Genomic DNA, 14,302 nt, shown 5'->3' on the forward strand with positions numbered 1-14,302 from the left:
CTGAGATGAATCCCACCCTGGGTAATCAGCATGTCCTCTTTAGTCACTTGTTTCCGAAGTTATTGATGCTAAGGGATCCTGACATTGAGGGACCTGGTTTTGTTGTTAGCACGTGATTCACCCTGTCGCAATGTGAAGCTGCAAAACACCCTTGGGCAAAAGCTCTATTAGCATATAAATGAAAAATCCTCTCTGGTATCCATTCAAATAACAAAGAGGTTTTGTGATTACCAGCGAGGCAGAGAATGCAAAATTCAAAGTGGCTAGTACCGGTACAAACTTCCAGCCATATCCAGGTTCAGGATCACCACAGGCTCCCGAGGTGGTGAAGCAGACAGCCTGGCTCGGGACTGCTGTCCATAAAGCACAGGCTGTGCAGTGGTAGCTCATGTCCAGGTGCATTAAACGAGTAATATCAAGCTGGGTTTGCTGTGAAATCCCAGGCTGCAATCTGCAGAAGTTCAGCAGCAGATTTATAAGCATCTGAAACAAGTTCGGACAAATGGGAAATATCAGAGGGAAAGACTGGCAAGAGATGGCTGCAGCAACTCTCTGAGGAAATGCACTCCTGACTTGTGGGGCAGAGCCCCAGTGGTCAAATCTTACATTTAGTGCAGCTCAAGGAACACAGAAACTTTGCTGGGCCATGACAAGACACCACAGTTATGGCAATTTTGGGGTCTGTCTACCCGCTGATGAGCTAGTGACACAGTTCACTCAGAGTTGCTCTCCCTTGAAATGATTTTCATTTAAGATTTTTTTTTTTTTTTTCTGCAGTGATTTTTTTTCCCCCCTGACTAGTCTGATAGTGTCTAAGACTACAGTAAATACATTCTAAAACTACAACTGAATTAGGAATCCAACAGGAATGCTCAAAGACATGGGTTGGATCAGATTTAATTATTAGAAGATTTATTAAAGTGACTGCTAAGGAAAAGTAGAAGATCAGATAGATTCTGCATTTTCTTTCCACTTTTGTCAATCATTCTTCATGATCGCTCTCTTCAGCCTCTTTCCCATCCTTTTACAGTTTCTCTGCAGCCTACAGAATCTTATGTCTCATCCCTGTACCACAGGCTTTTGGTATCAGGTGCTTCAGCACACATTTCTCTCAGATTTTTCAGACCACCTTTCTGAACATAGGAGAAAGGAAGCTGCACTGAAAGCCCTTCTGGTTTATCCCTAATTACTACCTTTACTAGAAACAGCCATGTTCTATTCAGAGATACAGATAAATGCAGCCAATGTGCATCAGTGCGATCCTTCAGGCATTAAAAGTATTATTACATTGTGGCCCACTGAATAAAAGCAAAAATGTTCAAGTTCAAGTCAGAAATCAAGAGATCATAACAAACCCTATGACAGCAATGCTGAATATCACTCACAAGAAACAGGCTTTAATATGGCAGTGACTGAAACTGTGCCTGATCCACATAGTTGCTTCTGGTGACCCATATGGTCTTTTATTTAAACAAGACAAATATATATGTCATAATGAGAAAGATATACATAAACATATTTATCTGTAATTCAAATATAGATTAATAGAATATTTTAAGGTTGGAAAAGACCTCAAAGACCATCAAGAACAACTGTTAATCAAATACTGCCGAGTCTACCACTAAATCATGAGGCATTAGGATAGAAAAATGAAATGGCTTGAGAAAATTTGGACCATAAGGTAAAATCAGCAGAAAAAGGAGTGTTTCTATATACTAGAAATATTAGATTGCTTTTAAAAGGTCTCTGTATGCTCCTCCCCATGACAAATAGGGAGTATAGATATTTGTTGTTACATATATGCTACTCAGAACTCAGAAAAAAATGCATCTTCAGAAAATATTTTAGAAACTCTCCAAGAAGTACTTAATGTCCTGGCCAAATACTGACAGTACCTCATATTTGCAGGGTTATTTGGTCTGTTTATTCTTTCACAGAACATAATCTCTCTTCTGATTTGGCTCATAGAAGACCTGTGCATATGCATAAATGCAATACCTCTTTATTATGGAGCTTATATATAAATTCCTTAAATTAGTCTTTCTTTGTAAGGCATGCCCTGCCTTGAGTATTCTAGTTCTTGCCAGCATCACTGTAGTATCCCATCAAACACTATAAGATGTTGGGACTGCTAAAGCAACTTATCCAGAAATAACTGGCCTCTAAACAGCTGTAGTAGGTTAATGGTATCTTGCTATCTTAATAAAATCAGCAAGTGCTGGAGAGGTGTGCCTTTGAGTTTACTATCCTTGTCTAACATATGTGACATCATAGGCTATCATAAGCTTTAGATTTCCAGTGCTCACTGCAGCTAGCTCCAAGGGATAAAGTACATTACAAAAAGCTAGTTGATGCGTAAATCTCTTGGTTACCAGAATGCATTTCCTGACCATAGGGAGAAAAATGCCATTTCTCATGAGAACTGTTAATTGGGAGTCCCAGGCAAGATCAAGGGGACCCCAACACAGGTGACAGATTCAGCCCTGATTCTGGCACTTCCTCCAAGCCTTCCCCATTGTTAAGCAGGGTCTCTTTTACCTCCTCAGTGTAAAAGTGGTCACTGCACCTTTCTGAGTGCATTGCTTTTCTAGCCAAGAGATGAACAGCCAGAATGTTTCAGCACACATCAGGAGGCTGCTTTTTGCAACACGGCAATGCCTCAGGATTTGGTAGGATGAAATTCCTAATTTTTTTTTCTGTCATTTTCTATGTTACAAAAGATAATAGAACAGTGCATTATGAGAACACAGCCCACATCTGATGCAGATGTCTCCAGTATGAGAGCCCTGGTGAGAAAACACAAGCTATGGGAAGAGGACATCCTTAGGGAAGAGGTAAGGCATAGATGAGGAAAGGCTGCCAGCCACTATGGGCATTTCCCTTCGCATTTGCCAGCTGAAGAGGAAAAGGAAGCACAGGGTTAGGTGATGTACTCACTCCAGCTCATCTTGCAGTGCTGAAATTCCTTGTGCCTCTTCCTTGTATGAGAAAGGCCTGGCTGTTGCAGAAGCTCTTACATCCAGTATCTCCCCTGTGTGCCGAAGCCCTGTCCGTGCATTGCGCAATCTGAACTGGAGCGCATGGCAGCCAGTCTTGCCACATAGAGAGCACGTTGTCACTGGGAAGATGGAGTGATAGCCTTTCCAGGGCACCTGGCGGGTCATGTAAGCAGGTTTGCTTAACAAACCCAGGCTCTGTTGGGAGTCAAAGCTTTGCTCCATCTGACCCATCACGTGTGCCTCGTGCCAGCTGCCCATGGGGCTGGGATGGGGATCTCAGTGATGCTACATACATGGCTCCACATGGATATTAATATAACAGTGCCATTTCTCGGGGACTCCAAAAGGCTTCACAGTTGTCTGTGGAGCCAAGTATGGGAGAATTTTGGAGTAAGCAAAAGAGTCTCACCATCATTCCACATGCTCCAGCTGAACAAAATACAAACCTGTGCAGGAATCTAGCGTGGCCACTTACTCACAAAAGGGCCAATCACAAAGATTAAATTATGTCGACAGCTCTGTATGGAAAGACTTTAAAGAAACCATTGCAAAACATCTTAAGGAAGTGTTTCAGAAATGCGTAAGGAAAGAAACATTCTCCAGGAGATCGAGATAGACAACTATGTAAGTACATCCTATTACATGCTAAATTAAATCACCATTGCAACATTATGCTGTGCCAAAACTCACAGACATCAAAGTCAAGCATGACTCCTAGGTCAGGTCAAGAAAACACAGATTAAAGAAGAACAAATTCTTAGTGGCAAACATTGCTGGATATCCATTATAATAAACGTAAGGGAGCCACACGTTACTAAAGCGTGTGGAAACCTGTCTAAACAGCTCTTGCATAAACTCTCACATGGGTTTGGTATTTTGACCCTATGTGATGTAACAACTAAAGCCTACTCAGATCACCTTGCACAGATATGACATGAAAGGAAAATTATTTTTTTGTTGCATTTCCACAAGTCCAAGACAATAATAAGCTCATATGTGCAAATAAAAAGGAAATGTTTGTGAAGAGAAAGCAAAACGCTATGAAAGGTTTGGACTTATTACTTCATATATAAAGCACAATAATTACTAATTTTGCAGCTAAATCAGGAATGATAATAAAACACTTGTATTCTGTGTTCAAAAAGAAGACATTTTACATGTTTCATCAGTTAATAATGAAAATAACCACATAGTCATACAACATGTAATAAGAACAGAGATTATTCTTACCAATTAGTTTCTAAAAGATAGTCTAGTATTCTTAACTATCTATGCTTCAGCTATTTTAATCCGTTAGACTGCACAACAACAGAAAGAATGTGAATATTGTGCCAATTTTAAAAAAGTAGGAAGGGGGATATAGTAATGTGCTGGTAGTTTGTTTACCCTGGCTGCCATTGCCATAATGCATGCAATACCTGACTAATTAAAAATCAATTATCATATATTACCACTCTAGCTTTTCTTGCTATTCCTCAAAATGTGGGAGGGTAGTCAGGCATGCCAAATGCTCCATCATCCCTGAAGTGGTTGATAGAAAGACCTGAGTTAAATGAAGAGTTGGTTTCAAATTGCATACATTCTTTACATTTATGGTTCATACATTTTGTACAGCATTTGTTAATGTATGCATGTTGATATTATATATAACTTTCAGCATACAAAGCAATTTTACACTGAAAACTGCACTCCACCACACAAGGGAGTGTTTTGCCAAAAAAAGATTGTTGATGTGTGTACAATGTGTAATTAGTTGGCCTTAGGATAGTCATTAACTAGTACAATTTTCTGTCTGGACAGCAGATGGTTCCACCCAACGAAATTCCATATATATGTGTGTGTCTAAAAATACCAGGGGAGATTTGGAGTAAAAAAATTATGTCTGAAAGAAAGACTTTGCATGAAGGCAAAAGTAAGAGACCTACCTCCCTTGCATGTGCGTTGAATGCCTAACCATATGGTTCAGTAAAGAGCTTTAGAACCATGTAGCTGGGAAATAAAAGAGCAGGGAAAAAGGATTGGAAAGATGTTGGAAGTTGATAGTAATAAAGAGATATAACTGTGCCTTTCTCTTTATTTTTTTTTCCCCTTATCTTTTCCCTTCTTTATTAAACTTTGCAAAAGTCTTACTTATCTTTGGTCTATGCACAGAAATTCGTCTTTAATTTCCTTATTTTAGGTATGTTATAGAAGTGATGCCACTGTGAGACCAAAACGTGTGCTGTCCTATGGATGCATTGATCTTGCAAGGCAGGTTACTGAAGATGTCTTTAAGTGACCAGAGTGCAATAAGGCTGCAAAGGATGTCAAAGCAATTACAAGATGTCCTCCCAGAAATGTGCGTGGCATAGCAAAATGTTGATGCAAGGTAACTGTATGGAAAAGAATTTTTTCTAGGGTTAGCATTAGCCAGAGGTTCCCTGTAAGGTGATGAGCAGTTTTGGTAAGCCCTGAGCTGTCTCTGGAAGCCAGTCAGTAGGAAACAGTGTTTTTCAATATGAAGAAACAGATTTTGTTTTATCCTGAAATACCACGTTTTTTAGTCTCTTGCGCAAAGATAGTAGGCTTTTTTAAATGCAAAGACTGAAAAGAAAGTATATATTAGGAAGGTAAAGAATATTTCTTCTAACTGATTTCAGAAGTAGTTCTCAGTGACCAGTACCACTGAAAAGTTTGCTTTTGAGGAATTTTTAAGAGTTTACCAGTCTCAAACTCTACTGAACATTTTCACAAGTGTTTTGGAAATAAACAAGGCACCCTGACTGGCCAGATTTGCAGAAGAACAAAGGTTGGTGGACTAATACTAAGGACAGGGCAATCATAAAGAATGATCTGACCTGCTTGATTGACTGGCCTGCTTAACCATGGTAAAAATCTAACGCACTGGAGTGTGAGTTATGATTAAAGGATTATCAAATGTATGTTACAATTTACTCCCCCATATGAAAGGGAAGACTGGAGTGTGGAAAATACTAACTGACCAGCTTAAGGAAGACAAACTCATTTGCTTCTTGTCAGAAGCCTTTAAAGGCAAATGAGAACAACAGGATTCTATATTTAGAAATTGGGAACTCATTTATATGAAAGAAGATAAGAATAACAAGGCAATGTTAATCTCAATGTGTAGCAGTAATGGGAAGGGTACTGGAGTCTGCATTTGATAAACAGACAATGAAGAATTGGAGGGAGTGCAAGAGCAGAGATACAGCTGGATACATCAAATAAAAGGCAGTTTATAGCCAGAATTTGAAGGGTTGCATCTACTGGTTTGACAAAAAGAAGACTGTGATGTAAACTAGGTGTATTTATAAAATTGATCCTAGTAAAGGAACAGTGGTTATGCAATGGCTTTTAAGGTACTAAAAAAAGATGTGATCTGCTAATATCTGGGCTCTGGCCAAAATAAACAAGGCTGGAAACAAGGTGCATATCCACTGCTGGAGGATGGTCACTGACCACAACATAGCTCCATGAAATGTGGTGACTTTGCCATTCCTGTATCCATAACAGAAGATGGATCATTTTTCTTCAAGATAGACTTTGGTCAGCCACAGATGATGAAGACTAATGTTCCAGTAACTGCATGACAGGTAACAGTCTGACATCTAACAAGCCTAACAAGATGATCTGATGGTATTTCTGGCTTTTATAAGCCATGGTAAGAAATCAGATGAATAATCCAGGAAAATACAAAGCTCATTTGCTATTTTACTTGTTCTTCCACAGCCTAAGAACTCACCAGATAATTTAATAACTCTATACAGTTTTATAAAATGGACTTATTAAAGATGTTCAAGCTGGTAGGACCATTTAGCAAGCAAGAGTGGGAATGCCCAGAAAACTGCCCCTCAGTGTTCTGCTAAAGGCTTATAAGGTACTCGCAAACAAGGACTGCAAAGGCAAAGGAAGCAATCAAGCTAGATATCCCTCTAAGTTTAGCTTTAACATCCAGCAACTTTGAAAGCCTTCTTTCACCTCTCCTAAAGGACCTTCCAGACTTACTTATTACACTCATTGCTGTACTTCCTCTTCAAGTTTCAGATGTGAAAAGTGGAAAAAACCTCCTTCAAACTTGTTGAATCTTGAGTAAGGCCTGTCAGAAATCGTCTTGTGAATGGATGGAGCTGGAAGCATTAGTGATACTCTGTAAGAAAATTACATCTGCCCTGCTTGTAGCTGTACAAACCATCTCTTGAGACGTGCACACTTAATGTGCAAAGTGAACTGGTCATGAGAAAATCAGTCCAGCCTCACCACAACAACATCAATTCTCAGACTTTAATTCTGGAAGAATAGGTGCAAAGTAAAGGATTGCTGAGAGACAGAACCTGTTCATAATCTACAAAAATCTCTTCCAAGAATCTACCCTGGACAAGCCACACTATTAAACCTACAACTTTTCAGCAGTGCAGAAATAAAAGCATGATTATACCCAGAGGGCTCCCTTGAAGGAACAAGGCAGGCATTTCACAGGCAACCCTCTTCATCATTGACACTTCTCCTTTGTATTCTAAAACTGAGAGCTGCACAGAGCACGGTTGTCCTTGGCTGGCATGTCATTGCAGAAACCCCATGTCCTGCTCCCTCTGCCAGACTGATGATGCAGTTTAAAGCTCCAGAGTAACACGACTCAAACAAGTACACTTAAAATATCTTTATCTACTTGTTTGGAAGGCAGAGATAAAATCCTCCACATCAGCCTTGAAATGCAGTTGTCAGCCAAAGAGGCCACCCCAGCAGCAGCCCATGCTGCTACCAACACTTTGCCATGTAAACCCAATACAGAAAGACACAAGATATTCCAGAGACAAGTATATATTGGGAGAAGAGTGGGGGGAGCAGCACTGAAGAACAGGGAGCTGGGGGTGCTGGTCAGCGGCAGGCTCAGTATGGCATCCTGGGATGCATCAGAGCACAGCATTTCATATTCTAGTCTGTATCTTCTGCATTCCAAAGATTTTAAAATGTTACCACAGGTGGTTTCAGCAGGCTACAAATTGTAGATAGTCTACTGTTATGTACTCTGAGAAACTCAACCTAAGTTCAACCTTTCAACCTAATCTTCTAAAAGCACTACAGAAAAAAACCCCAAATCCCAAAAATACACAAGCCCACAAAAGACATCCAACCAACCAAAAAAAAAAAAAAAAAAAAAAAAAAAACCAACCCAAAACTTGACAAACCAACAAGCTATTTACACTGCAGGTTGCAATGAGGTCTCCCCTCAGTCTCTTCTTCTCCAGGCTGAACAGACCAAGCGACCTCAGCCACTCCTCATATGGCTTCCTCTCAAGGCTTTCTATGGTCTTCAACACCCTCGTTTGGACACTCTCTCACAGCTTAATATCTTTCTTGTCATGTTGTAACATCCAAAACCACACAGAGGACTCGAGGTGAGGCCACCCCAGTGCAGAGCAGAGTGGGACAATCCCCTCCCTTGCCCGGCTGGTGATGCTGGGCCTGATGCCCCCCAGGACAAGCTTGGCCCTCCTGGCTGCCAGGGCACTGCCGGCACGTATCCAGCTTGTCATGGACCCTCAGGTCCCTTTCCACAGCACTATTCTCTGTACAGCATGTGCTTTTCTCTAAACATGCAGTGTGCCATGATCCCAGCCACAAACCTGTCCCAAAGGTTGCTGCTTGTCTCAGCACCACCTTGCAAATACAAAACACAAGCCAAGTTAATAAAATATGCTTTTAATGTGGTCTGTCCTGAAGATGTCAGGCTTAAACAATTAAAGCTCTTTCTCAGGGCAACGAGCACCATGTTTATTATCATTTTAGCACCTTTTTCTTTGTGGCTGCCCATCCTCTGTACCATACAGTGATTCATACTCCACTGCTGTAACTGAATTGCAATGATTTGCTGCTGTGAAATTCTTCGGAGAAAAAGTTTTTCTTCATTCTTTTTTGTTCACCTGAGATTACCATTTACTGGGATTGAGCAGGAATGCTTCGAAGCCTGCTGGCTAATAGTAAGGGACCTTCAATCTCCCAGCAGGTTAACGGCCTTCAAAGCACCCTCTCTTCTCTGACATTATTTCTCTATCTGCCTTTTCCGTGCCACTGCTGTGCGCAAGGCCTGTATAATGAGGTCTTCATTATTGAGGATGTTGTATTCCCCCAGCTGCACCAGGCGGTCATACGCCTTCTCCGTGTATTGAAGGGAGTATGTTGAATACGGGGAGCAGCAGCCGTAGAGATCAACTTTGCCATCTTCCATCTCTGACTCTGAGCGCTTCTGGCCTAGGAGGAAGGGGTGAGAAATCACTGCTGAGAGAAACCCCTCTGGTCATAAGCAAGCAAACTCTTAACAGAGGAAGGAAAGGAGGTGTCTCTCCACAGACAGAGTTCACAGTGTAAATTACTCGTTTGCCTTTAATTTCTTTTAGAAAAGCAAGTAATTCTTACTCTAATTGACAGCTCAGTTCCTGGCTCAAGTGCATACCAGTGGCTTCACAGGATGAGGGGGGAAAAAAAAGGTGATTATTCTTACATGGGTCTGCACTGCACTTCTTAGCTGTACCTGAAGATACCTACTGTATGTATCTATGGATGTATACATTGGTAGATACATCAAAGTTACCTGAAAACAAATTACCTGTAAGACAACTAGCTTAGGGATTGAAATATCACAGCCCTGACATCAAATCTCACATGGTTAAAAAAATTAAATTTAAGCAACAGAAATATTTGCTGTACTGATAAGAGTCAACAGTGAAGTTCAACAGTGAAGTTCAAGAGTTTAATAGGGTGCCCATGATGTAAAACTTTTTTTTTTAACATGTTTGTGTACTTGCCTGGTGCTTTGTATTTTTGGAAGGTATCATTAACTAGTGGGAAAAATAGCAGTACTGGTGCTCCTGGAGTCTCAGCACCATCAAAGAGGTAACACTCCTTCAGGTTTTTCCTGTCTTCTTCACTCAAGTCTACCCTGGGAAAAACGATTCCCTGCTCAGAGCAGTACTTGCAGGTCTGGTCCAAAGCCTGGATCAAGGAACAGAGCAGTACTAAGACTTAAAATAGGATTTTAAGGCTCAGGATTTCTCTGAGTCCAGTAATAAAGTAGACATTTTCTAAGCTACTTGTGCAAAAGCTCTTAACCCCTAATCAAAAACACTGTGTCATGACAGAAGGTGTGGGGTTTTTTGTTTGGGTTTTTTCTTTTGGTATTTTCTTATCCTGAGTCTTAGCACAATAAGTTTGTTGTACAAGAAAAACAAACTAGACTACATGCAGCCTATAAAAGATGTATCACACTTCATCGTTAAGCTGAAAATGCTAAAGGTTAAGACTTTAAGTAGGACTGATATAAAAAGCACCTAAGTGTTAAAAACTTACAGGCATGCACATACTGAAGAAGAAATAAAGACTGTTTCAATTATTCGCACCTGTATCTGGGATCCTGCACTGTAATTTAAATGCAGGATGACATCCACCTTTCTCTCTGGTTTTAAAAGTGGCATGATGCTTGTATTGATGAAAAATCCAGTATCTACCAGAGACAGGAATTCATCTGACGGTGTCAGCTGGTTGGGAAATGTGTCCAACACGGTATCTGAAAGAAAAAGAAATTCCTGCTGTAAGTGCAATACTGCAAAACTTGTTGGCCTGTTTTTCCACCCTTACAGCACGTCCACAGAGCCTTAACAGGTGACAGTTCTTGGAGAAGGGACAATTGCCATATCCCTTCTCTTCTGCCCTCTCAGCTCCAATCACATGCAGTTTTGGATCTGCACTAAGCAACATTCATGAAGCGGGTTTACCGTGCCGCCCCACCGAGTGTGTCTTTGAAGAGAGGAAGGACCTGGTGGCCCAGCCTCTGGAGGTGAGTGCCACCAGCAAACCACCGACACGTAGCTCAAGACCATGCCATACTATGTCCTGCGGCACGATCAGTCGTAGACTGATCTAATAGAGATTCTGCCCAAACCTAACCTCCAACATCAGAGAACGGGTTTAACATTAAAAATTTGGGGGGGGGGTATTGTTTTGTTCAATTTGTTTATTCTCTCCCCAGGCCCAGAGGTCTCCTGTTACCTTTCCATCTGCGGAAGTGTGCGTTCTCCAGGTAGTCACTGTGCATCTGGAAGCCCTTGAGGAAGTTGTGCTCCTGGGCGATGCAGGCGCGGTCGGTGAGGGCAGCGCGCAGGGCGCTGCCCAGGGGCCCGGGCGGCGTGAACAGCCGCGTCCGCAGCTCCTGCGGCTTCACGGGCAGCGGGGGGTCCTCCTCTGCCCGGGGAAAAGCTGGTAAATCCCACCTGCCCACAGCAGGGCCAGCCCTCAAGAACTCAAGGTAAGTAATAAACCCCCAATGCTTTCTCTTTTTGGAAGGACCAACAAGCATAAGTGACCAAATAAAAATAAAAAGCTACCCTTACTAGACAAATACCATTTCCTAACTCAGTCTGGGCTTGAATAAAAACCCCCCAAGATACAGTGTCAAACAGCAATAAAAGTCTGCTCCAGACATACACACATTTGTGGAACAGACTGGAATGCAGGCTTTGGAAAAAGACAGCTGTTGTGCTTCTTTGTATTACTGTAACTCCCACCTGAAGGAGTCAAAAATAATTTTGCTTTCTTAATAATTAACCAATTAATCTTATTATTTCTGATCATTTTAGTTATCTACCAACATCAGTGTTGACCCCTGATAGATCATAGGACTGGAGATTTTTAAATTATTCATTTGTACTTTGCAGTATGAGACGTATATCTCCATTTAACAATAAATATGCAGTGAAAAAGAAGTATGGTTGTTTACCTATATTGTCAATTTGGTCCCGGGTCCACCTGTGCCAGAAATCTTCTGATGAATGGGACAAATTCCAGATATATAACACATTGAATGAAAATAAACTACTCCAAATGCCTGTGAAAGAAAAGAGCTTTCTAACTCAAACATTCACATATACTGAATCTCAAACAATTATGATGAGATGAAACTTGTTAAGTTTGTTTCTCGTTATTTTGTTTTAAAAGCACGACCGTGTCATTTTTATTTGGCTGCTGGTTTTTAAACCTTATTTTTGGTATCCAGTTTTTATCTTAGGGTACTTAAGGATGGAGATCTTTGTGAATTAATGTGGAATTTGTATTTTTAGGAAAAAAACCCTAAGTATCACAAAGCTTGTATAAAAAGAAAGGATGAAAATTTGCAATCCAAGCGATTTGATGTGGAATTATATTGATAAGAGCACAACTACACCAAAACCTTACAGCCTCTGCTTTTGTAGGATTCCCTCTTTGAGAATAAGCCTGTTAACACACCAAAGGATCGGTTTTGATCATGCATTTTTGAGCTTGAAAAGCAATTTCTTTGGTTATCCATTAGGGCACAAGTTCTCACTGTTTTTTTTTAATTCACAAGTGCAAATGGGTGACAATACAGCACAGACTGAAGCTAAAATAGTACAGTGTCTCTTTCCTGCTCAGTGGAGTGGCCACTCAAAGAGAAGTTTGCTTGTGAAAACAGTCACAAGCTGACATTGTCTCTTTGTCAGGAAAATACATGTCCATGCTCAGCTTCAATCAACAGCAAAAAAGTTTTGAGGATGTTGTTTCCCAACCAGCCTTGCCCAGGCAGTGTGGAAACTGGAGCCAGTGACATGTGGCCTAGGACCATCGGGAACAGGAGGGCCTGGCATGCTCAAACACCCTGATGCAGTGGAGAATCAGCACAGAGGCTCATGTAAAATGTTTAGAGGTAGCATACAAAATACTGACTACTTGTGAGACAGGCAATAAGCTGGGAAGTTCACCCATCTGAGCCAGCATGAACTGAACCATGGATTCCCATGGACCTCAATTTTATTGTTGTACTGGAAGCCATACTATATTTTAATTCAAAACTAGGTTTAAAATTGTAAATAACCATTTGATGGTCCCCTTGAATTTTCTACTTTACCGTAAACTGAATCCATTATAGTAAATATTAATTCAGGAAAGAGATATTTATCCTCTCTGGTGAAACTGCCATGTTAGTCCTGCACCAATACTTCATTAGTGTGTAGTTTATATAGCTCACATTAAAAAAAAAAAAAAAAAAAAAAAAAAAAAAAAAAAGGGCAAAACAAAACCCCCAAAACAAGCAATAAAATCATTTGTTGTTTTTAATAGCTTACCTTCCAAGAAGCAGATCCTGGATTCAGGGACCTTCTTCATCAATTGTCCCATGAAGAATTCACTGCCAAAATCCTCAGTGCGAACAAAAACTCCGTATTTTTGCAATCCCACCTCATAGGGGGTGAACTCCACCCATTCTGTAAAAAAGAACCCAAAGAAGAGAACAATGTTCAATTACAGCCCTCAAAACAATTTTTGGAACAAAAAAAAAGACAAGAAAGTCTAATATTTTGGAACAATAGCCATGAGTTATAAGCATGCTACAAATGAAAACTCATGAACATGGAAAGGTTTTGGAATATTTTTGAGTCTGTTGCATAGACAGTCAAACTTTTACCTGACCACAAGGACATTATATGAATACACATCAACGGAGATTCTGGTCTTCAAATAAGAGGGGTTTTTTAGGCAGTCTAAAAACACTGTTTACCACATTAAATATAAAGACAAATGACTCTCAGAAATCTCATAATTACCTTTGAAATCCAGAGTGCTGTAGTTGTTCTTGACATTGACTGCAGTGTAGATAGGAAGTGGGTTCTGACCACGATCAATGGCCTGCTGCTGATCAGATAGTCTGTGGTTGTCTTTCTGTGATTCCAGAAATATGGTTACACTGAGACAAAAATTAGCATGGCAATATTTTCTCTGCATCTAAGTTTTCAGAGCAGAAAAATTCCTGCCTCTAATGTATAATGGGCTCAGCTTATCTTCTGAAATGTTCCATATATTTCAAAATTCCCATAAGCATTCTGTTACTGAAATACCTGAAGCCATCCAATCTGATGCCAGATTATTTGATAATGCATTAAGATGAAAATGGAAAGAAATTATAAAGAACAGAAAACAATACTTTTGATATGAAATATGTTATTGTATTATGCTGCATCTTTATGGAAGGTCTCACACCTTTCAAAATTCTGCAGGTCCTTTTGTTAACACCTCTCACAGGCATGCACAATTTTGTTATATCTAAACAAGTAATTTTCAGAACATGAAAAACAATTCTTAAACTGTAGTACTGTTTCAAAATGCTAGTCTCGGAGTTTTCTCAGAAAAACATATTCAAAATTTCACAAGCAAGAATGCTGATTTCCATGGATGAGTATCTACAAGGCTGGCACCAAATGTTCTGGAAACTGTTGTGCATTTGCTTGCACAGTCTTGTGACAAAC

The 14,302-nt window shown here is 40.3% G+C and overlaps 1 protein-coding gene across 1 annotated transcript in view; it reads right to left on the minus strand.

The window, feature by feature from the left end:
• Nucleotides 1-8,996: 8,996 nt before the first annotated feature.
• LOC120753912 (uncharacterized) overlaps nucleotides 8,997-14,302 on the minus strand; it is a 52,953-nt gene continuing 47,647 nt past the window's right edge. The window contains 7 exon segments of the mRNA XM_058420901.1: nucleotides 8,997-9,245; nucleotides 9,800-9,986; nucleotides 10,391-10,557; nucleotides 11,040-11,231; nucleotides 11,767-11,874; nucleotides 13,127-13,264; nucleotides 13,604-13,718. Of these exon segments, the coding sequence (XP_058276884.1) occupies nucleotides 9,037-9,245; nucleotides 9,800-9,986; nucleotides 10,391-10,557; nucleotides 11,040-11,231; nucleotides 11,767-11,874; nucleotides 13,127-13,264; nucleotides 13,604-13,718 (1,116 nt within the window). The 3' untranslated portion in view covers nucleotides 8,997-9,036.

The sequence above is a fragment of the Hirundo rustica genome, chromosome 6, assembly GCF_015227805.2.
Source record: "Hirundo rustica isolate bHirRus1 chromosome 6, bHirRus1.pri.v3, whole genome shotgun sequence".
Classification (NCBI taxonomy): domain Eukaryota; kingdom Metazoa; phylum Chordata; class Aves; order Passeriformes; family Hirundinidae; genus Hirundo; species Hirundo rustica.